At 37.9% G+C, this 24,905-nt stretch overlaps 1 protein-coding gene across 14 annotated transcripts in view; it reads right to left on the bottom strand.

The window, feature by feature from the left end:
• The window catches only part of MYCBP2 (MYC binding protein 2), a 371,029-nt gene extending 347,047 nt beyond the window's left edge, over positions 1-23,982 (bottom strand). For all 14 annotated transcript variants that reach the window (XM_077158462.1, XM_077158472.1, XM_077158469.1 and 11 more), the window contains exon 1: positions 23,384-23,982. In XM_077158462.1, coding sequence (XP_077014577.1) covers positions 23,384-23,685 — 302 coding nt within the window. In that variant the 5' untranslated portion in view covers positions 23,686-23,982. The remainder of the gene's footprint in view (positions 1-23,383) is intronic.
• Between the last annotated feature and the right edge of the window lie 923 nt (positions 23,983-24,905).

The raw sequence follows: 24,905 nt of genomic DNA on the forward strand, positions 1-24,905 counted from the left end.
TATGACTGAAGTTCTTATAAGCAGAAGAAATTCAGATTCAGTCATTCAGGGGAGGCCAGAGGAAGAAACAGAAAACAGACTGCCAAGTGATGAAGACACAGACTGACTGCCAGCAAGCCGCCACCAGAATGCTATAGACTTCTGAGTAAGCTTGATTCTGCTCACACCTTGATTTTGGACTTCTTGCCTCTGAAACTGTGAGCAACAAATTCCTGTTGTTTAAGACAACCAGTTCGGTGATATTTCTCACAGCAGCCCTGGCAAACTAAGACAGGAAGAAAAATTTTAAATCAATGACCTAAAGGTCTACCTTAAGAACGAGAGTAAAATAAATTCAAAGGAAAAGGAAGTGAATTATAATGACAAAAGACATTAATATGAAAATAAACAACAGAGAAAATGAACAAAATTGAAAGTAGGTTTTTAAACTTATTTTTAACAAAACTGGCAAACTTACAGCTAGACTTATCAAGGAAAGAAGGGGACAAAATCCTCAATGTGAGGAATAAAAAGGGGACATCATTTGGACATCAACGTTTATAGCAGCAGTATTTATAATCACCAAAAGAAGGAACTTTTTGATTACTAAAAAGTCCATCAATGGACAAATGAATAACAAAATGTGTTATAAATACACAATGGAATATTATTCAGCCATAAAAAAGAATGAAGTTCTGATGAATGTTACAATATGGATGAATCCTGAAGATATCATGTTGTGTGAAATAAATCAGACACAAAAAGACAAATGTCATGTGATCTCACTTATATAATATACTTAGAAGAAGCAAACTTCATAGAGACAGATGGTGGTTTATAGGTTACCAGAGGAGGGGGAGCAGAGGGTGGAGGAGAAAAGGTAATTATGGCTCAAAGAATGAGTAATTTCTATTTGAGGTGATGAAAAAAAGCAGGGGTAAAGGATTTTGGCAACAGTAACATAATATTGTGTACATAATTAATACTACTGAATTACACACTGAATGTGGTTAAAATGGGAAATCTTGTGCTTTATATTGTTTACTACAATAACAAGTTCAAAAGGGGGAATAATTACTCTCCTGTAGACATTAAATGGATAATAAAAAAAATACTATGAACTTATGCCAAAAATTTCAACAATTTAGATGAACTGGACAAAAAAAAAAATACAAGTTATCCAATACTGACATTAGAAATAACAGAAAATCTTCTCTGCTGGCGCTCCCACCGCCATCCTGCCCTCCTCTTCCTCTTTCTCCGCTGGGGTGCTTCCGTCGCCATCTAGCCCTCCTCTTCCCCCTTCTCCTGGGGCGCTCCCGCTGCCATCTAGCCCTCCTCTTCCCCCTTCTCCGCCAGCGCTCCCGCCGCCATCTAGCCCTCCTCTTCCCCCTTCTCCGCCGGCGCTCACACCGCCATCTAGCCCTCCTCTTCCTCTTTCTCCGCCGGCGGCGCTCCTGCCGCCATCTTGCCCTTCTCTTTCCCCTTCTGCTCCGGCGGCGCTCCATCCGCCATCTTATCCTTCCCTTTCTCCTCCTACTCCAGCGGCTCTCCAACCACCACCATGCCCTCTTCCGCCTTCACCGGCTCCTCCGCCACCATCCTCGACAGCCTTGCCATCCTCACCTTTCATCCTCCAGAACAGCTACTAGGGGAGTAGAAACGATACAGAACAGCTCCCGGAGCCACGACAGAGATCAAAAACACAGCGTACCCCATTCTGGAACGGCTGACTGGCTGGGAGAACCTGCTCCGGTGAGATCGCCGAGGTGCGCGGGCTGCCCCGGGCGGGGCGGCAAGAGGCCAGAGTCCCTCCCCTTCTCCTTCCTGGGCCAGCTGGCAGAATTGGGCAGGCGGTCCCTTCAAGCCGCGGCCGCTGGCACCCCCACCACGCGCGGCCCCCCGGACCAACTGAGAGAATTGGATCAGAAATCCCGAGGCCGCGGAGAATGGTGACCGGGGGGGGTCCCTTCTAAACATGTGACTCCCCAGACCGGCTGGAATGGTGCACTCTCCCGGGCCGCGGCGGCTGGCACCCTCCCGCCACACTTGGCGCCCTGGGCTGACTAGGAAATTCAGACGGGCGCTCTCCCAGGCTGTGGCGGCCGGCGACCGTCCCCGTGTTCGGACCCCCGGGCAGGCTGGCACTCTTCCAAGCCGCTTCGGCTGGCGAACCTCCCCCACGGCGAGAGTTTTCCAAAATTAAAGGACCCACAGCACCTTTTACTACTGGGACCCGCAGACAAATGTGGGCCATGAGTGCCACCTACTGGGCAGGATAAGAAAAACAGAACCCAGAGATTTCACAGAAAAATCTTTCAACCTGTTGGGTCCAACACCCAGGGAAATCTGACTAAATGCCCAGACGCCAGCAGAAGATAACGGATCACGCTCAGAAAATTGAAAATATGGTCCAGTCAGAGGAACAAACCAACAGTTCAAATGAGATACAGGAGCTGAGACAACTAATACTGAATATACGAACAGAAATGGAAAACCTCTTCAAAAACGAAATCGATAAATTGAGGGAGGATATGAAGAAGACATGGGCTGAACAAAAAGAAGAAATAGAAAAAATGAAAAAACAAATCACAGAACTTATGGAAGTGAAGGACAAAGTAGAAAAGATGGAAAAAACAATGGATACCTACAATGATAGATTTAAAGAGAAAGAAGATAGAATTAGTGATTTGGAGGATGGAACATCTGAATTCCAAAAAGAAACAGAAACTATCGGGAAAAGAATGGAAAAATTTGAACAGGGTATCAGGGAACTCAAGGACAATATGAACCGCACAAATATACGTGTTGTGGGTGTCCCAGAAGGAGAAGAGAAGGGAAAAGGAGGAGAAAAACTAATGGAAGAAATTATCACTGAAAATTTCCCAACTCTTATGAAAGACCTAAAATTACAGATCCAAGAAGTGCAGCGCACCCCAAAGAGATTAGACCCAAATAGGCATTCTCCAAGACACTTACTAGTTAGAATGTCAGAGGTCAAAGAGAAAGAGAGGATCTTGAAAACAGCGAGAGAGAAGCAATCCATCATATACAAGGGAAACCCAATAAGACTATGTGTAGATTTCAAGGCAGAAACCATGGAAGCTAGAAGACAGTGGGATGATATATTTAAATTACTAAAAGAGAAAAACTGCCAACCAAGACTCCTATATCCAGCAAAATTGTCCTTCAAAAATGAGGGAGAAATTAAAACATTCTCAGACAAAAAGTCACTGAGAGAATTTGTGACCAAGAGACCAGCTCTGCAAGAAATACTAAAGGGAGCACTAGAGTCAGATACGAAAAGACAGAAGAGAGAGGTATGGAGAAGAGTGCAGAAAGAAGGAAAGTCAGATATGATATATATAATACAAAAGGAAAAACGGTAGAGGAAAATATTATCCAAACAGTAATAACACTAAATGTTAATGGACTGAATTCCTCAATCAAAAGACATAGACTGGCAGAATGGATTAAAAAACAGGATTCTTCTATATGCTGTCTACAGGAAACACATCTTAGACCCAAAGATAAACATAGGTTGAAAGTGAAAGGTTGGGAAAAGATATTTCATGCAAATAACAACCAGAAAAGAGCAGGAGTAGCTATACTAATATCCAACAAATTAGACTTCAAATGTAAAACAGTTAAAAGACACAAAGAAGGACACTATATACAATAAAAGGAACAATTAAACAAGAAGACATAACAATCATAAATATTTACGCACCGAACCAGAATGCCCCAAAATACGTTAGGAATACACTGCAAACACTGTAAAGGGGAATAGACACATCTACCATAATAGTTGGAGACTTCAATTCACCACTCTCATCAAGGGACAGAACATCTAGACAGAGGATCAATAAAGAAATAGAGAATCTGAATATTACTATAAATGAGCTTGACTTAACAGACATTTATAGGACATTACATCCCACAACAGCAGGATACACCTTTTTCTCAAGTGCTCATGGATCATTCTCAAAGATAGACCATAATGCTGGGTCACGAAGCAAGTCTTAACAAATTTAAAATGATTGAAATCATACACAACACTTTCTTGGATCATAAAGGAATGAAGTTGGAAATCAATAATAGGCAGAGTGCCAGAAAATTCACAAATACGTGGAGGCTCAACAACACACTCTTAAACAACAAGTGGGTCAAAGAAGAAATTGCAAGAGAAATTAGTAAATACCTCGAGGCAAATGAAAATGAAAACACAACATATCAAAACTTATGGGACGCAGCAAAGGCAGTGCTAAGAGGGAAATTTATTGCCCTAAATGCCTATATCAGAAAAGAAGAAAAGGCAAAAATGCAGGAATTAACTGTCCACTTGGAAGAACTGGAGAAAGAACAGCAAACTAATCCTAAAGCAAGCAAAAGGAAAGAAATAACAAAGATTAGAGAAGAAATAAATGAAATTGAAAACATGAAAACAGTAGAGAAAATCAATAAGACCAGAAGTTGGTTCTATGAGAAAATCAACAAGATTGATGGGCCCTTAGCAAGATTGACAAAAAGAAGAAGAGAGAGGATGCAAATAAATAAGATCAGAAATGGAAGAGGAGCCATAACTACTGACCTCACAGAAATAAAGGAGGTAATAACAGGATACTATGAACAACTTTACGCTAATAAATACAACAATTTAGATGAAATGGACAGGTTCCTGGAAAGACATGGACAACCAACTTTGATTCAAGAAGACATAGATGACCTCAACAAACCAATCACAAGTAAAGAAATTGAATCAGTCATTCAAAAGCTTCCTAAAAAGAAAAGTCCAGGACCAGACGGCTTCACATGTGAATTCTATCAAACATTCCAGAAAGAATTAGTACAACTCTACTCAAACTCTTCAAAAAAATCAAAGTGGAGGGAAAACTACCTAATTCATTCTATGAAGCCAACATCACACTCATACCAAAACCAGGCAAAGATATTACAAAAAAAGAAAACTACAGACCAATCTCTCTAATGAATATAGATGCAAAAATCCTCAACAAAATTCTAGCAAATCAAATCCAGCAACACATTAAAAGGATTATACATCATGACCAAGTAGGATTCATCCCAGGTATGCAAGGATGGTTCAACATAAGAAAATCAATTAATGTAATACACCATATCAACAAATCAAAGCAGAAAAATCACATGATCATCTCAATTGATGCAGAGAAGGCATTTAACAAGATTCAACATCCTTTCCTGTTGAAATCACTTCAAAAGATAGGAATACAAGGGAACTTCCTTAAAATGATAGAGGGAATATATGAAAAACCCACAGCTAATATCATCCTCAATGGGGAAAAATTGAAAACTTTCCCCCTAAGATCAGGAACAAGACAAGGATGTCTACTATCACACTATTATTCAACATTGTGTTGGAGTTCTAGCCAGAGCAATTAGACAAGAAAAAGAAATACAAGGCATCCAAATTGGAAAGGAAGAAGTAAAACTATCACTGTTTGCAGACGATATGATACTATACGTCGAAAACCCAGAAAAATCCACAACAAAACTACTAGAGCTAATAAATGAGTACAGCAAAGTAGCAGGTTACAAGATCAACATTCAAAAATCTGTAGCATTTCTATACACTAGCAATGAACAAGCGGAGGGGGAAATCAAGAAACGAATCCCATTTACAATTGCAACTAAAAGAATAAAATACCTAGGAATAAATTTAACTAAAGAGACAAAAAACCTATATAAAGAAAACTACAAAAAACTGTTAAAATAAATCACAGAAGACCTAAATAGATGGAAGGGCATACCGTGTTCATGGATTGGAAGACTAAATATAGTTAAGATGTCAATCCTACCTAAATTGATTTACAGATTCAATGCAATACCAATCAAAATCCCAACAACTTATTTTTCAGAAATAGAAAAACCAATAAGCAAATTTATCTGGAAGGGCAGGGTGACCCGAATTGCTAAAAACATCTTGAGGGAAAAAAACGAAGCTGGAGGTCTCACACTGCCTGACTTTAAGGCATATTATGAAGCCACAGTGGTCAAAACAGCATGGTATTGGCATAAAGATAGATATATCGACCAATGGAATCGAATAGAGTGCTCAGATATAGACCTTCTCATCTATGGACATTTGAGCTTTGATAAGGCAGTCAAGCCAACTCACCTGGGACAGAACAGTCTCTTCAATAAATGGTGCCTAGAGAACTGGATATCCACATGCAAAAGAATGAAAGAGGACCCGTATCTCACACCCTATACAAAAGTTAACTCAAAATGGATCAAAGATCTAAACATTAGGTCTAAGACCACAAAACAGTTAGAGGAAAATGTAGGGAGATATCTTATGAAACTTACAATTGGAGGCGGTTTTATGGACCTTAAACCTAATGCAAGAGCACTGAAGAAGGAAATAAATAAATGGGAGCTCCTCAAAATTAAACACTTTTGTGCATCAAAAAACTTCATCAAGAAAGTAGAAAGACAGCCTACACAATGGGAGACAATATTTGGAAATGACATATCAGATAAAGGTCTAGTATCCAGAATTTATAAAGAGATTGTTCAACTCAACAACAAAAAGACAGCCAACCCAATTACAAAATGGGAAAAAGACTTGAACAGACACCTATAGAAGAGGAAATACAAATGGCCAAAAGGCACATGAAGAGATGCTCAATGTCCCTGGCCATTAGAGAAATGCAAATCAAAACCACAATGAGATATCATCTCACACCCACCAGAATGGCCATTATCAACAAAACAGAAAATGACAAGTGCTGGAGAGGATGCGGAGAAAGAGGCACACTTATCCACTGTTGGTGGGAATGTCAAATGGTGCAACCACTGTGGAAGGCAGTTTGGCGGTTCCTCAAAAAGCTGCATATAGAATTGCCATATGACCCAGCAATACCATTGCTAGGTATCTACTCAGAGATAAGGGCAAAGACACAAACGGACATTTGCACACCAATGTTTATAGCAGCATTATTTACGATTGCAAAGAGATGGAAACAGCCAAAATTCCATCAACAGACGAGTGGCTAAACAAACTGTGGTATATACATACGATGGAATATTATGCAGCTTTAAGACAGGATAAACTTATGAAGCATGTAATAACATGGATGGACCTAGAGAACATTATGCTAAGTGAGTCTAGCCAAAAACTAAAGGACAAATACTGTATGGTCCCACTGATGTGAACCGACATTCCAGAATAAACTTGGAATATGTCATTGGTTACAGAGTCCAGCAGGAGTTAGAAACAGGGTAAGATAATGGGTAATTGGAGCTGAAGGGATACAGACTGTGCAACAGGACTAGATACAAAAACTCAAAAATGGACAGCACAATAATACCTAATTGTAAAGTAATCATGTTAAAACACTGAAGGAAGCTGCATCTGAGCTATAGGTTTTTTTTTTTTTACTATTATTATTACTTTTATTTTTTTTCTCTATATTAACATTCTATATCTTTTTCTGTTGTGTTGCTAGTTCTTCTAAACTGATGCAAATGTACTAAGAAATGATGATCATGAATCTATGTGATGATGTTAAGAATTACTGATTGCATATGTAGAATGGTATGATTTCTAAATATTGGGTTAATTTCTTTTTTTCCATTAATTAATAAAAAAATAAAATAAAATAATAAAAAAAAATAAATAAAAAAAAAAAAAGAAAGAACAGAAAATCTGAATATCACTATACCTATTAAAGAACTTGTCAAAAGCTTTCCCCAAAGAAAATGCTAGAACCAGATGGGGTACCTGGTGAATGCTATCAAATATTCAAGGAAGAAATAACACTAATATTATCCAAACTTTAAAAACATAGGAAGAAGAATTTCTGTCCAACTTATTTTATAAATTCAAAATAACTGTAATGACAAAACCTGACACAGATATCACCAAAAAAAGGTTACAAACCTTCTTGAAAATAAACCCAAATGTTAATAAAATATTAGTAAATTAAATTCAACAGGATACAAAAAAGTTAACACATTATATAAGAAAGTTTTATGCCAGGAATGCAAAGTTGATTTCACATTAAAAAATTAATTAGTTTAACTTTTCCTCTTATTTTTTTATTAATTTTCTTACTATTAACTTTTCTTATTAACTTTTCCTCTTATTTACTAATTAATTTTCTTATTAAAATATGTTCATTTCAAAAGATGCAGAAAAAAGTAAAAAATGAAAGTCAACACACAATCATGATAAAAAAATTATCAGCACAAAGGAATAGGAGGGAACTTCCTCATATTGATAAAGGTCATCTATAAAACACCTAAATTAATATACTCAATGGTGAAATACTGATTTGTATTGTCTCCCTTTCAGATTAGGAAAAAGGAACTATGCAGCTTTCACCACCTCTATTCAACATTGTTGTGTCATAATCATTGAAATAAAGGAAAAAATAAAAATAAAAGTGCACAGAAGTCAGAAAGAATGTAGTAAACTGTCCATATTTGTACACAATATGATTACTTTTATGGACCATCCCAAAGAATCTAAAAAACAACTATTAAAACTAAATTTAGCAAGGTCAGATATACAAGGAAAATATACAAAAACAACTGTATTCTTAAACACTACCTTCAACAACAACTGAAAACAGAAGTTTAAAAAGTTACTGCAGTACTATAAAGTATAAAATGGTTAAAAGTGAATCTACAGAAGATTTTCAGGACCTTCACACTGACAATACGAAGACCACAGAAAGAAATTAAAGTATAACTAGTGACATACTATGGGGATGGATTGGAAGACTCAGTATTGTTAAAATCCCAATTCTCCAACTGATCTAAGGCTTCAACACAATCCCAATCAAACTATCGGCAGGATTTATTGTAGAAATCAACAGGCTGATTCTAAAATTTATATGGAAATGCAAAAGACCAAAAATAGTAAAAACAACTTTGAAAATGAAGAATAACATTAGAGGACTTAAAACTATGGTGATTTCAAGATTTTATAAAGCAAGTGTAATCAAAATAGTGTGGTAGAATAGGTAAAATTAAAACTTAAACAACAATGTCCATACCAATTGCTGGTGAAGATGTGAAGAAACTAGAACATTCACGTATGCTGATAGGAATATAAAACGGTAATAACCACTTTGGAAAAGTTTGGCAATTGCCTATAAAGTTATATATACACCTAGTATCTGATCCAGTCCTTCCATTTCTAGGCACTTACACAAGAGATACAAAAACATCTATATAAACACTTCTGCATGAATGTTCACAGCAGATTTATTTTTAACAGGCCAAAACTGGAAAAGGCAAAACATCTATCAATAAATATACAGTAGTATATCCAGAATATGAAGGATTCCTACAATTCAATAAAACAGATAACCATTTTTAAAAATGCATATATACTTAAAAATGGTATTTAAAAACGTACAGATACTAAAAAATTAACAATATTTTTAAAAAGAGAATATCCAAATGAAAGACCAACAAACTTAGTCACCTCTGTATTCATCAGGGAAATATAAATTAAAACACAGTAATATGTCATTTAAAAGTATTATGTCAATTAAAAAGTATTTGTTCCATCTTGTTCTAGAATTTTTGCTGCTTTCAAGCTCCACTGTTAATGAGTACAGTGCTATCCAGCACTTAGTTCAGTATAGTAAAAAGCCTCATTTTGAATGAATAGCTCTAGAAAAGTCTTAGCACTCAGGCCAACCAACAATAAAGTAAGAAGTTATTTGTGCTTTAAAGAGCTATTTCAAGATAAGAAAAAATGAGAAACCCAAATCAAAGTACTTTAAATTAATTTTAAAATATTTTAACAATAAACTTTTTCTTAAAAGGTTATTATATTTCAATATTTAACAGAAGTTAAAAATTCCTCATGTGTACAAAACTCCTACTTATCAATAAAAACAAATAAATTTTTAAATAGACAAAAAACAACTAGAATTTTCAAGGGGAAACAGAGCCAATACATCTGTGAAAAAGAAAATTTAACCTTACAATAATAAAAATAAAAATGCAGGTAAAAAGAGAAAGGAATACTATTTTTTCTAGACAAGACAGGCAGAATTTAATACAATTGTCAATTAGGGTAAGTTGGGGTTAAAAAAAGATATCCTTGTATACTGGATGTGCTGATGGAAGGAATTAGGGATAGCCTAAAGAGACAAACTTAAAACCACATATGTACAAAGTTATTCACCACAGCATTCTTTCTAGCAGCAAAAGATTAGAAATCACCGAAATGTCCAAACCAGAAAAATGCATACAATATATTACAGAGTGGACTATTACGCAGCCATAAAATTTCTGAGCAATAATGTGGAATGAGGTCCAAAACATATTGTTTAAAAAGCAAGGTTCATTAATAGTATATATATATATACATGCACACAAACACAGACATTCACACACACATGCATAAAAAACATATACATGGACAGATACAATATGCTACCTGAAATGTTGAAAATAGGGCAAATATATTTATACATGCATACACAAACACAAGAACTTACTATTTTTTGGACAAAAAAATGCATGGGAAGGCAAAACCAAGAATGAATTTTTAAATGGTTATGTGAAGGAAGTAGATAAGATATAAGTTAGCTCTCTGGAAAATATGTTCTATGGAATTTTGACTTTTTTAGCCAGGTAAATATTTTATATATTCCAAAAATAAAACTAAATCAAAGAAGAAAATCATTATAGCTTAAAACTGAAAATAAACTGAAACAAATGTATCTACTATATATCAAATGGTAATTTAACCACTCAGGCAAAAGAACTACTTTGAGTAAATTGTGAACACAGCACTTTAAAATCTCTATTGAGACACAGAATTCTAAGAACAAAGAGAACTACAAAGAAATCTTAAATTTCACTTAGTAGTATTGTTTGTCATTTATATATACAATAAAGCATATACAATACACAAATAAAACAAAAAAGTTAATGTTTATAAATTAATGTTACCATTAGTTTTATTGTTTGTGGTTTACATATACAGTAAAACATATACAATATACAAATAAAACAAAAAAGTTAATGCTTACAAATTAATAAGTTACTACTTCTAGCACCCAAGATATTCAATGTCAGATAAAAAGAAACATAAAATCAAAGAAGAGTATTTTAAAAGCCTCATCAGGGAATTTCCCTGATACTGTGTCAAACTTTAGAGATACCCAAATCAATAGGCCATGCCCTCCATCATACTCTTGTAAGCCTCAAGTAGGTTGTGGAGACACTTAGACTACCTATAGGCATGCCTAAGAGTTACTTTTGGAGGACCTCTGTTGCTGCTCAGATGTGGCCTCAGTCTCTTAAGCCCAACTCTACAAGTGAAATCACTGCCCTCCCCTCTAAGTGGGACAGGACATCCAGGGGAGAAAGTCTCCCTGGTGAAGTGGGACATGACTCCCAGGAATGAATCCAGACTTGACATTGTGGGATCAACAATTACATCCTGACCAAAAAGGGGGGGGGGGGGAGTGTAATTAATAAAGTATCAGTGGCAGAGAGAGCTCAAATAGAGTCAAGAGGCTACTCTGGGAGTTGCTCTTACACAAGCTTCAGTTAGACCTTGAACCTATCATAACCTGCCAACCCCCAACTAGGACCATTCCACTCAATCCTAAAGAACACCTAGGGCAATAAATAAGATTCCACAAGAGTTACAGGCACTAGGGTAACTTGCCAGAAACTTACAACCTCCAGATGGATTCCTGATCCAGATAGGTCCTGAAACCTAGCCCACCCTCTCCAGAACATCAGATAGTTCCATCCTCCTGCCAAAAATTAGTGACAGACCCTTTCAATAGCAAAAATTTGGAATTGCCATAGCCCACACAACCCCAAGGAGAGATATGGAAAGATCAAAGGTGATGGTGGAATTACACACAGAAGATAGAACTTAACAAATGAATATGAATGCTGATATCTCCTTAGTCTCCATTATTTTAGAGCAGCTAGAAGTAAAAACCTAAACTTGTGAAACTGTAACCCACATTAAAGTCTGAAATATGTTCTACAACTAATTGTGGTGCTGTGCTTGGAAAGTTATAGCTTTTTTGTATATATGTTATTTTTCACAGAAAAAAAAGAAGGAAAAAAAAGTCGATTGTGATGATAAAGTATGTAAGCCCTCTAGCCTTCTACATTCTGGAGTAGCTAGAAGGAAAAATATGAGAGGATTGTATGATAGCCCATGACAAACTCTGAGATCTGTCCTGTAACCACCTGTTGAGCAGTACTTTGAAAACTATTGCTTTATTTCTTTGCTTTGTATATATGTTATACTATACAATAAAAAAGTTAGAACAAAAAAATCTACAAAGTTAAACATGAAATGGAAATATCAATATGAACTATTTATTTTCATACTTCCCAGCTGTCCCTTAAAGGAACTAAAAGCAATGATTATGTAGTGAATGTAAGCATGTCTAGGACACAGATACTAGTTTCTAATCGTATTTCCCTTTGAAAGTTATCAAGGTTTCTTGAAGAAATGACTGATTCCATTTCTGAGACAGGGAAAATATGTGAGCTTGGGACTTCTTAAGCCAGAAAATAAAGAAGTGCTCAAAAACTGATGGGGGCCTGATAAAAGGGCATAGAAAACAGTCTGAAAGGACCTTCACTTGCCAAACCCAAGACAATTTGGGGATCAAAAAAATTATTCTAATTGGTTTTAAACATGAATTAATAAAAGCCATTAAGTTCATAATGATTCTCAAAGAAACAAAGAGAAAAAGAATGAGAGAAAGAGAAAGCACAAGATAGAAAATGAGAAGATGTCTTTGAACTAGTTCTCCATGAAACAGATTCAAAGACTTACCTGTCAGTTTGTAGGGGAAATTTGTTGGGGAGTGCCCTGTGGATCAAAACTGTAGAGGGGAGGAGAGAGGACTAGGCACAATGAGACAGGTAGAAAGAGGAGTTGAACAGTGATGCTGTGAGGGCAGAGTGAGGAGCTGAACAGACCTTAGTCAACCCCTGGGGAGGTTAAGAGCTATGAGCCCCACCTTGAAGTTAAGAGCCTTTATATGTCTCCATCACCAATTTATGCAGATTTCCCCCAAGAATGGAGTGTAGGAGTCTTCAACCAACCAATGCTCCCAGCAGCCAGAGAAGTGAACACCTCAGACTTGAACAGAGAATCTGGCTTCCACATCACAGCATTCACTACAGTCCATCTATTGTACTGCTAGGATTGCTTCATTTAAATTCTGGAAATAGCTCCTCTAGAATTCATGTTGGTCTCATTTTTTAGTGAAACTTTCAAGAGGAAGTAATGTGGAATAAACTATAGTCCCCACCACTGCAGACAGTTTCAAGGCCAAAATTTCTACTGATAGCCTCTTCTCTACTATCCATCTAGATTCCCTTCATCTTCTACTAGCATTTCTGGTAGTCTAGTTGGCTGGCTGTCAAAATTGGACTAGGAGAAATCCTACAAGTCAAATAAATCTAAGACAAACAATCTCATTTAAAAATGTACAAAAAATATATGTAGATATTTTTCCAAAGAGGAAATACAGATGGCTAAAAGGCACATGAAAAGATGCTCAGTTTCACTAGCTATTAGGGAATGGCAAATCAAAACCACAATGAGATATCATTTCACACATACCAGAATGGCTGCTATTAAACAAACAGGAAACTACAAGTGTTGGAGAGAATGCGGAGAAATTGGAACACTTATTCACTGCTGGTAGGAATATAAAATGGTACAGGTGCTGTGGAGAATGGTTTGGCAGTTCCTCGGGAAGCTAATTATAGAGTTGTCTATGACCTGGCAATTATACTACTTTCAGAAGATCTGAAAGCAGGGATGCAAACAGACAATTGCAAACCGATGTTCATAGTGGCATTATTCACAATTGCCAAAAGATGGAAAACCCAAGTGTGCATAAATAGATGAATGAATAAACAAAATGAGGTATGTACATACGATGGAATGTGATTCAACAGTAAAAAGGAATGAAATCCTAAAGCATGCAACAGCACAGATGAACCTTAAGGACATTATAACAAACATTTGACACTATTACAAGGAGTCAATTATAGACAGGTAAATGTGGGAAATAGTACATATTGCAAACTGCTGCCTATAATTAACAATAATATTATAATATTCTTTCATCAACAGTAACAAATGTACCACAGCAACACCATGGGTCAATAATTGGGGGAAATAGGATGGAATAAGGGGTATGGGAGGATTTGGGTTTTCTTTTTTACTTTTATTTCTTTTCTGGAGTAATGAAAATGTTCTAAAATTATCATCAGGATGTATGCACAACTATGTGATGATACCGTAAGCCAGCGATTGTATACTTCAGATGCTTTGTATGGTATGTGAATATATCTCAATAAAATTGCATTTAAAAAAATTGGAACAAGAACAAACCACGACACCCTGGTAGATCACCTGTGTGCCAAATCTCCATGCTCCATTGTGTAATGGCAGCCCTACTTCTCCTGATAACCAAGATGAAAAGGAACCCCAAGTCTAGGCGGCAGTTACACTTTAAGCAGGTATAGGAGTTCAAGTCCTCAAAGACACAGGACTCTTGTTGTGTCCTCTGTTGGAAATGTTTCCCTTCTGAAAACCAGGACCTTCTGACCCCTAGTGCTGAGTGTTACAGAAAGGGGAGGCACACAATTCCCAGTGGATTATTAAAAGCGATGGTCAAGCTGGGGCGGGCCGCGGTGGCTCAGCGGGCAAAGTGCTTGCCTGCTATGCCGGAGGACCTCGGTTCGATTCCCGGCCCCAGCCCATGTAACAAAAACGGAGAAACAGAATACAATAAAACAAGAAAATGTTTAAAAATGTTTCCCTTTCTTCCTTCCTTCCTTCCTTCTATCCTTCCTTCCTTCTCTCTGTCTTTCCTTTAAAAAAAAAAAAAAAAAAAAAAAGCGATGGTAAGTGAAACCACTCCTACTTCCATGTATTCTTCCTATTGGGAACACTGGAGGATAACACCCATCCTTGGTGGGTATCATGGCCAAGCTCCAGAGTATCATCCTTGGCTATTTCATCAAAAGACTGGTCTAATGCCTTTATCAGGTCAATAGCTTCTGGGTGGTATGGTGCATAATGGGACAAATGGAAACCCACAGATCCTCCTTTGCTATAAAGTGGGTCCCTTTGTCTGATATAATACTATGTGGGACCCCTGTACTGGTGGATCAAATACTCTGCAAGCCCTCAAAAAAGTACTAACTAAACCCCTGCAAGCTGGAAAGGCAAACTCATACTCAGAATTTGTATCAAATCCAGTCAAAATGAATTGCTATTCTTTCTAAGGTATAAGAAATAGTTGTTCTCTTCCAAGGATGGTGGTATACCTACTCACCATTGGTCACTATGCTGTCAGACTAGACATTCAGCAGCAGCAGCTTTTAGATCAGCACTGATGAGTGGCAGCCTGTTATTGGGCCCATGCACAGCCATCATCAGTAATTTTTCTAAGGCACTTCTAATACAAAAGAAAAACCTAACAGTAGTGTTCATTAAGCAGTTATATCCAAATAACTTAATAAGAATTTATGTCATAACAACTTAGTAGCCATTTGAAAAAAATAACACACACACTGAAAGAAAAAGTATATTTTTATTTCATTCTTAAGTAACCAAGTTTAGTTCAGTTCCCAGTGCCGGCCCATACAAAAAATAAAATAAAATAAATAATCAAGTTTATTAATAGAACATGTGTGCCTGCTGGGCACTGCACAAACTCGTAAACCTTGGAATCAAACTGGAGCACCGCCATTCTCCTTTCCTGTTCCACACTTATATTTGTGGACTAAGTGTTTGATTTGTATCACAGCAATTGCCAAAATTCCAACTTCACAAAGATAAGACACTGAAGGGAATGTAGTGATATAGCATGTCTAGTGTCAAAACTGTTAACCACCTAAAGCTAGTAGTTCATGACAGATGTTGCTATGCTTTCTTTGAAAATTTTTAAAGATCCCATAGTATTCCTATGTGTCTGTTGGGCATTTCAAGGTGCCTCAGCATAGTTTGGGACTCACACATTTACATATATATATATATATATAAATCATCTCTTTCTGCCCTCAGCAGAACCGACACCTCCTGATAGGTTCTGTCTCAATTAAACTCTAGTTTTTGGTTTGATTAACCAGAAGGGGAGAGAGTAGATAGGAGGAAGGGAAGGGTAGCACATATGTTGTCATGCAAAGTAGAGGTCTCTGCATAGTCTTCAAGCAAGAAGGGGAAGGGAAACTAACCTCTAACCAGGAGCAGCAGGCCACTTCTGCAGGCTCAGAGAGTTCAGGGTAATCTGGAGTTTCCAGGTTTGAAAGTACACCAATTCAGTTGTCTCATCCTGTGCATCAGGGTCCCATTCTTTCCCAACCTGAGTACTGACCATGATATAGTAGACTTGCTGAGAATTTGTTCCTCCCTAGAATTCTGCTACTCTTATAATTCAATCTAGGTCTAATCTTTATCTTTTTCTATATTACTGCAGAAGATGAGTTTCTTTATATGCTGCTAAGGAATTCATCTGACTTTCACACTTTGCCCCAATTAATTACCTTCAGTCTTTTATTGTCTTTCTCCAATCTATCAATGTCAATCAGTAAGAGCTATCTGATTACACTGCCCTCACAATTAACAATTTCCCTGAACTTCTCAAAAGATTACAATATTATGCCCACCAGTGCATTCCCTTCAACAGGAATCTCATGCCAATTTACCACCAGTGAAAGTTCTAACAGTTGCACAGCTATAGCATGTGCCAGGGGCTATCAGTGCTCCATCTATCACCAGTAACGGGAGTCTCATTGTCAGCCAGCCGGCAGATAATCCAGTTCCTACTTCCTCAAACCATTCCTGGCACCAATTATCTTGGTTAGGGTTCCGAGAAACAGTCTGTGAAATGGAGATTTGCATACCAGAAGTTTATCAGGGAATACCCTCTGAATCAACAGATTGCTTTGCTATGTCAAAGGAGCAAAGGAAGAAGTGGAATTGCAATGTAGTCACAGGAAGGCTTCAATCAATCCCATGGAGAGCTCTGCATTTAGGAAAGACCTTCAAAGTTGTCCTGCCTTAGGGCAAAAGGACGAGCAACACAGAATTTACATTGCATGCAGGATGTTCTTGGAGAAAGGGTATAACTTTGGGGGGGTGGGGAGGGTGGGGAGCACTCTTGGGTGAGGGCAATTCCTGCAATCTTAGCCACCAACATTCCCAGCAGCTAAGGGAATATGTACCTGAATGAGGGATCTGAGTAGCAAATCACAGCACCCACTACTCTACCACTGGACTATAACATCAATTCAGTTAATGAGGAGAGAGAATTAAGCATTTACACTGCTTTTTCAGGAGGAACTACAGTTCACCACCAGTTGATGAAAGAAAACTATTTTATGCAGAAGAGTACTAGCTATTAAATACAGAAGAAATAAGAGAATTATAAAAATCATCATTTTGAAATCCCCAATGAAATTACTGACTCAGACAAAGATTATCAGAGGAAGTTAAAATCCTTAGGTGAAAGATATTCACAATAGGTCACAGTTATTATGCCATGATTACTTGCTTATTGTAAATGTAAAAAGCATACATTTACAAAGGAGAGATCTATTGGGCACCATTTTAACCAAATAATCAGACTTAACATCATTAAACAGTGAGACAACCTGACAACCTCCTGAGGGGATGCAATATGTAGTACTCAGCACCATATACAAAATGTTCTTACCAAAAATTTCTAATCAAAATCTATTCAAGCCTTAAAACGTAACCTCTATTTATAGGAAATACAGGGGATAGAAGACACAGAGATGAACAATAACTAGGGGACCTGCCTTAAAGGAGCTAGATTTTTATATGATATTCCAGAAAACGTAAACTATTAGTGACAGAAAACTGATCCATGGTGGCCAGGGACATGGGCAAGGGGAAGGGGATTAACTGCAAAGGGGCCTGAAGGGACCCTCTAGAGTGATGGAAATGTCTTACTTACAAGGATCATCAAAATTAGCGCTTAAAAATTTCAATTTTATTGTATAGAACTTAAACCTCAATTAACTCCCAAATAAAACACCATTAATATTTAGCCTGTTTTGATTTTGAAAGTGAAACTGTTCTGATGATTTTTAAATGAGTATTTTTAAATATCGAAGTATTTTTCTTTAGGTGCATGGTCTGGAAATTGAACCCAGGTTTCCCGCAAGGAAGGCAAGCATTCTACCACTGAATCAACCCAATATCAAAGTACTTTTAAATTAACATTTTTTTAAGCCCAGAGGTAAGACTACCTCTTAAAAGAGAGAGATAGGAGAACAATTCCTTTCACAGTTCTATGTTTCAATATGCACACCAAGCAGTTTTTGCCTTAGTATTTATACATTATATAGTATTCTATAGGTGTAACAGCTATATGAAGAAAATTACTACTTATCCACAAATAAAAAGATTCAATCCCACACCATTTCTTAAAACATTCATACACTAATATCTGTTTATAGCTCAAAACAGTTCAGCAGTATCTACTGAATAAATCTAACGCACCTTGCTGCTGAAGGTGCCCTACTCTGTAGCTAACACCTTCCTTCCCAGAATGAATTCCAAATCCTCTCCCCATCCACTTTTTAGCGCTAATGAAATTCATACCATTACCTAAACACAAACTGTATTTTTTTACTTTGCTCCAGACCAGAATGTCATCCCTTTGTCACAATAAGCTATGCTTTCTTAGTCATTACATTTAACGCTTTAATAAATATCTCCTTTTTATCTTTTACCCCCAACTAGACAATAAATTTAAGAGTAGAAACTGTGTCTTATGAGTCTTTATAGTAATCTCTGAACATGTGTTGGATTAAGTGCCTTTTACAGTGGAAATCCCATGCATCTGAAGGACAGCCAAAGATACCATCTCTAACATGAGAGAAATCAGCTGAAGAAATTAAGTAGTTTAGCTAGAGAAGAAAAGCAATTCCCCATTTTAACCACAATTTCCAGTATTGTTTCACTCACCTTGTTCTTCACCATTTTATGACCCAGATACCAGGATTCCTCTTTATCTCCCAGTTTACAGTTCCCTTCTGGCATTACTTTCCTTTTTACCATATGGTGAATCAATACCACCAAACGCTTTGATTTCTTTTTTTTTAATTTCTTTTTTCTTTGATCTACAGTCATACTTCAAGTCTGAAATAACTCAACTAGCAGTTTTCTTCATTTCTCTTTTGAGTGGAAAAAGTTACAATGCAACATGACTTAGAATTTTAAATATGATTTTAAGAATAACAACAGCAGCAGCTAACATTTATGGGCACTTAGCATGTACAGGCACTATGATCTTTCAGTAGCACCACAGGTTACAAGTAAAGAAACAGACAAAAAAAAAGGGTAATTAATTGACCCAAAATCGTTGAGATAAAAAAAGGTACAAATGGGATTTGAACTAAGGCAGTTGGCCTCCAGATCTTTTAGCATGTAGCCACTGTGCTATGGTGCTTCCCAAGTGCAATGCTACACAGCCATACACACTCAAATGATTCCTCAAAATTTCTTCATGCATTCCTTGTCTAACATCTTTCTTAAGAGACTATTTTAATATAGATTGGGTCTCATTCATACAAAGACATCATTAAGTGAATGAGATAGTTATTTGCATACTTAACATAGTCACTGAGACAAAAAAAAAAAAGACAGATATGATCTCTGCCTTCTCTTCAATTTCCCAAATCCCATTTGTACCCTTACTCTCAGCAGAAAACAATAATAATATTTAATCGTACTTAATATGTCAGGTATTTACATATATTAATTCATTTGTTAAAAGAAGTAATAATAATTAATAGTAATCCCCATTATCATTATGTCCATTCTACATACAAGAAAACTGAGAAACAAAGAAATTATGTAATGCACCCAAGATCACACAGCTACCAAGTGACAGAACTGGAATTTAAACACCGGTCTAGCTTCAAAGTCCAAACTCTGAACTACTTCATTAGAATGCCATCACGGCTTGACTGTATTAGGTCTTAATTCCTCAACTTCTCTACTCTAAGCCACATAATCTATAGTAATGCATTCATTCAAAATTGAGTGATAACTCATTTTCCTTGTTTTGGTTCCTTGAACACAAGCTTGTTTGCACCTCAAGGCCCTTAAAATTTCCTGAAACATTCTAGCTCTAGATCTGTCTCTTCAACATTAAGTTGCAACTTATATGTAATTCTCAAAGAAGTATTCTCTGATCACCTTACCCAAAATAGCCCCCAGTGCAAATCACTCTATTATAGGATATTGGTTTTATTTCCTTCATAGGTACTTATGAGAGTAATTGAAATTAATTCATCTGTTTATCTATAAGTTGGTCTATGTCTCCCCATTAGACTGGTTCCAAGAGAGTCAAGACCTAGTTTATCTTACTCACTGCTACATCTTCAGTACCTAAAACTATGTCTAGCACACAGTAGGCACTTGATATTTACAGAATGAAGTCTAAAAATTGTGCTAGTCATTGAGATTACCAAAATGAATTGGATATGGCTCCTACTCTCAATGAACTGTGAGTCTTTACATCTATAAATACTCACCTCTTCCCCTTCTATCTTAATGAAAGAATAGTCCGTAACTTGGCTAACCTCTCTACCTGTGGTTTTAAACCTGTCATGGAGATCTCTCCCTATCAATTATACCTTCATAATCATATCTTCAATCTCTCCCTCTTCATTTACGGACTGCAACCTATCTACCCTTCAGAGTCAACAGAGATGCAGACATCTGGGGATGCTTGGAGTGCTGACAGAGAGAGCAGAAGCTTAGACATACGCTTGGACATGCAGAGTCCAGCAGACATCATCATGTACCTTCCCATGAGATGCTAAGCAAGCCAGAACCCAGAGTTGTGTTCCAGAGGAACCTAAGTGAAGGCCCACAGGCACTCAGAGAGGAAACTACTGGCATCAGGAGCTGCAAGCAACAGAACCGGGACCAAGGACCAGCAAACACTAGCCACGTGATTTCCCATGTGACAGACAGTGGCCTTTCTTGAGTCAAGGTAATTTTGGACATTTTTATGACCTCAGACCAGTAAACTTGTAACTTAATAAATTCCCTTTTTAAAAGCCATTCCATTTCTGGTATATTGCATTCCAGCAACTTCAGCAAATCAAATTAAATTTTGGTTTGCTTCCTTATTTATCTTTTTATGGCTTCTTTCACTGTCTCTTTTCTCTCACACTTTTAAACTTAATTCTCACTAATGCTTCATACTCTATTCTTCCTCCATTCTCTGTCTTTGAATAATCTTGTCTTCTCCTATAACTTCAACTAGTACATCTACACAAATGATTATTTTACATGTATTCCTTCAGAACCTGTATCACACCTCCACTTTCTCCATCATCTTTAATAAGAAACGTGATTAAATTCTTAATCAAATGCTCAATAAGGAGTAGCTGCACACTAAGACCTAGAAAACACAATATGAATTATAATAAGTAAAAATGTTCCAAAACAGCAGGAAAAGCAATAATAGGCTATTTAAATCTGGGTTCTATGAGAATTTCTTGAAACACTTTAATTCTTCATTACTTTCAATTCTCAGCTTGTACAAAAATGTACCAAAGACTCAAAGGTCATTCACAAATCTTATGTACATGATTAACCTACATTAATCCTCTCTAAAATACAGTTATACATCACAGAAATATTATTACATAAGTATAGTAATAGAAAGTCCGAACAGAGAATATAACTCACAAATTATTGAATAAGTCTGGGAACAACATACAAAATGATTTCAAAGTCTTTAAGAGGGGTTTGTGAAGATGTACCTATGTACCATAACCATAATTTATAGACTCATGGATCAATTATAAGAATTACCAATAATTACACCTCACTATCAGAGCAAACCGTCTAATGAAATTTTGTGTTACTTCAAATACATTAACAATAAAAAGACTGTTCCATTTTGGCCTTCAGGTTAGATAGCAAAAGGTAGTTACACGTATTTATATCCATATGATACAACTACTCATGTGTTCAATCTTGTAAACAATTACAGAAATGAGAAGACTGGTATACCTAGAAAAAGTATGAACAAAGCTCCATTTTTACAACTCTCTCCAATGAATAAGCCACAATATGTACTGAAAAAACAAATACCTGGCCTTACAGCCTAGCTTCTTATCAATGGGAAAAAAATTCATCTGGTTATCACCCCACATTCGAGAAATATATTAAATTCTTTAAATGATTTGAAAAATCATACATTTCTTTACTTATGTATTGCAAGAAGTTGTGAGAAAAAAAAAGACAAACCAACTCCCAATTACTAATGTCAAACCCAAGCTGGTGAAACAATCAGTTACCAGCCTTCAGGATATGTGCCATAGAAGTACATGGAAAAGAAAACAACAGAATTCTTAGCAAAAAGGAATTCACATTTTAAGAAAAAAAAAATGAAAGTGACATTTCCCACAGCAAGGAAGATGAAGATGCAGTGCATCTAACTGGAAGAGATCTAGGGGCTGATCAGATTTTCTAATTGGCAGCAGGTGAACACTACACTAGCTGTCATATTCTGAAGTTCTTCCATTCAGCTTTCCCTTTTCCTCTACAAAACCCCCGCTACTCCAAAGCCTAGAAGTGACAGAGGAAATAGAAGATGAAGGGAAATGGCCGATAGGGCCACACAAGAGCAGCTGCAACCACATCGCTAGAAAACCAAAAAACCCAGTTATCAAAATGTAGCTTTAAAATTTTCTATCAGACACCTTTCACTCTACATAACTATCTGCATGCCTTATTTCTAAGACTAACTGAAACGCCATGTCTAAATGACTGTTTGATTCTCTGAAACTCATCGTATAAATATGAGACTATCCTTTACCTATACCACTGCTCCCTTAGATAAAGGCAGCTTTTCTTTAAGGGAATTAGAAGGGAGAATGAAATGTCATGGAGTGGGAATAGGGGGCAGGGGAGGGTGATCAGTGAAAAAGACATGCAAATACCACTCCGGCAGACACTGAAAATGTCATTTCCCTCATTACTCTTACAAATTCTTTTCGTGTATTACCCTTTGACTCTATACCCATCCCTCCCACTTCTTCAACTACCATATGCACATGCACACACACGTGTCATAACCGACCTACACCATCACCTTTTCCAACATCCCATACTACATTCCCACCCTCACTAACCTTCCACATAGGCAGACAGACACACACATACACACAGTAAAAACTGCAGACACCGCACCCTCCAATGTCAATAAGTACCTCTACCAGGCTTATGCGCGTAATGAAAGACTGCTCAGTAAATATGTAAGTAGACGCAGACACACACACACACACAGGCACACACGCTGCATGTGAGGCAAGGAAGGGCACTCTGGAGACGCACCTGGAGGCCGGGTGTCCAGCGCCGCTGACCCCCTGGTCTCTGTCACTGAGCGCAGCTGTGTATATCCTCCGGTAGCGGTCGGCCAGGGCCCGGCCTGACAGCAGCAGCTGGTAATGACCCCGGGAGTCCGCGGTGGGCAGCCCCAGCCCCAGCCCCGCGGCAGTCACGGAACCCTCGGGAACCGGCATGAACAGCGCCCCCGGCGCCGGGGAGGAAGAGATGGTGGCGGCTGGGAAGAAGCCGTCCCCGCCGGGCCCCGAGGAGCCGGCGGCAGGGGAGGCAGTCGCTGCGCACATCATCATCCTCGCCGCCGCCTCGTCCCCGCGGGCCGGGCTGGCAGACACGCGCGCGCACACAGCCCTTTTCCAACGACGACGGCTCTGGCGGCGGCCTCTCACTCCCGCAGCAGGGAAACTACAAAGACAGCAGCCTTCTCCTCCTTCTCCTTCTTCGCCTCCTCCCCCCCGCGCCGCCCTCGCCACTACTGGGGCCGCTCATCTAACCCCGCCACACCGAGAGTGTAAGGAGGAGGCGGTGCCGCCACTGCCGCCACCACCACCGCTACCACCGCCGGGGCAATCCGCAATGGGAAACTGCTAGCTGCACTGAGCATGCGCCACTCCTTGCACATGCTCAATAGCTCGAGCCCCTTTCTCTCCCCACCCCCTCTCTGCCACCTCTCCCTCCTCCTCCGGGGTTTGGGTGTGGGAGCTTCGTTTGTGCTCAGTCTGAAGAAAATCCACTTCGGGTTTTGCTTGCCGCATGAGGGAAAGTAATGAAAATACTGGAGAGACGATTAGCTAGCGGTGTTCGACTTCAGGTAATGGGGTTCCCTCCAGGAGGGAGAACTAGCACCCGAAAGAAAGAGGGAAGATGCCGGTCGCCAGAAGATGAGGGTTACGCATTCCTGCTACTTCTTCTCCAAAGTCTGTGCTGCCAACATGAAGATTTACTGTGAATAGTGCTAGTTAAATCAGAATTCAAGGTAGAGAAGGCCACTCGAATTAGGAGTCCCTTTGGCGATCTTATTTTGGATTTATTGTCATTAGAATTTAAGTCTGCTTCAAATTGCCTTGACTTACAAAGACAGGTAGTAATCTAATGCACTTTTTTTCTGTGAAAGTAGAATTCACATATGCTGGTATTCAAAGGCTACATTCATTTCTAAATTGTTATCAACATTTACATCAGAGCTAAATCACAACAGCAGCAATTTTCTTAAATGTTCTTTTGACTCTCCACTCGTTAAAGGATCCATCCTTATCTCTTGACAGCTGTCACTTATCGGCTTATCTTTTTCTGTCCAAGCTGCCAATAATTGTAAGCCTGTATAACACCTGAAAATGTCAAATCTACCAAAGATCTTATCATTGCCATCTAAAAAGTGTAACATCCTGAGTCCACTGTTTCAAGCTATTCTACTAATCCCTTCATAAGTGTCCTAGAAATATATATTCAAATGTCCCATGATTTATAGTTCTATCCCTTGACTCTCAATTTGAAGAGTTTGCCTAATGTATAC

This window comes from Tamandua tetradactyla, chromosome 4 (genome assembly GCF_023851605.1).
Source record: "Tamandua tetradactyla isolate mTamTet1 chromosome 4, mTamTet1.pri, whole genome shotgun sequence".
Classification (NCBI taxonomy): Eukaryota; Metazoa; Chordata; class Mammalia; order Pilosa; family Myrmecophagidae; genus Tamandua; species Tamandua tetradactyla.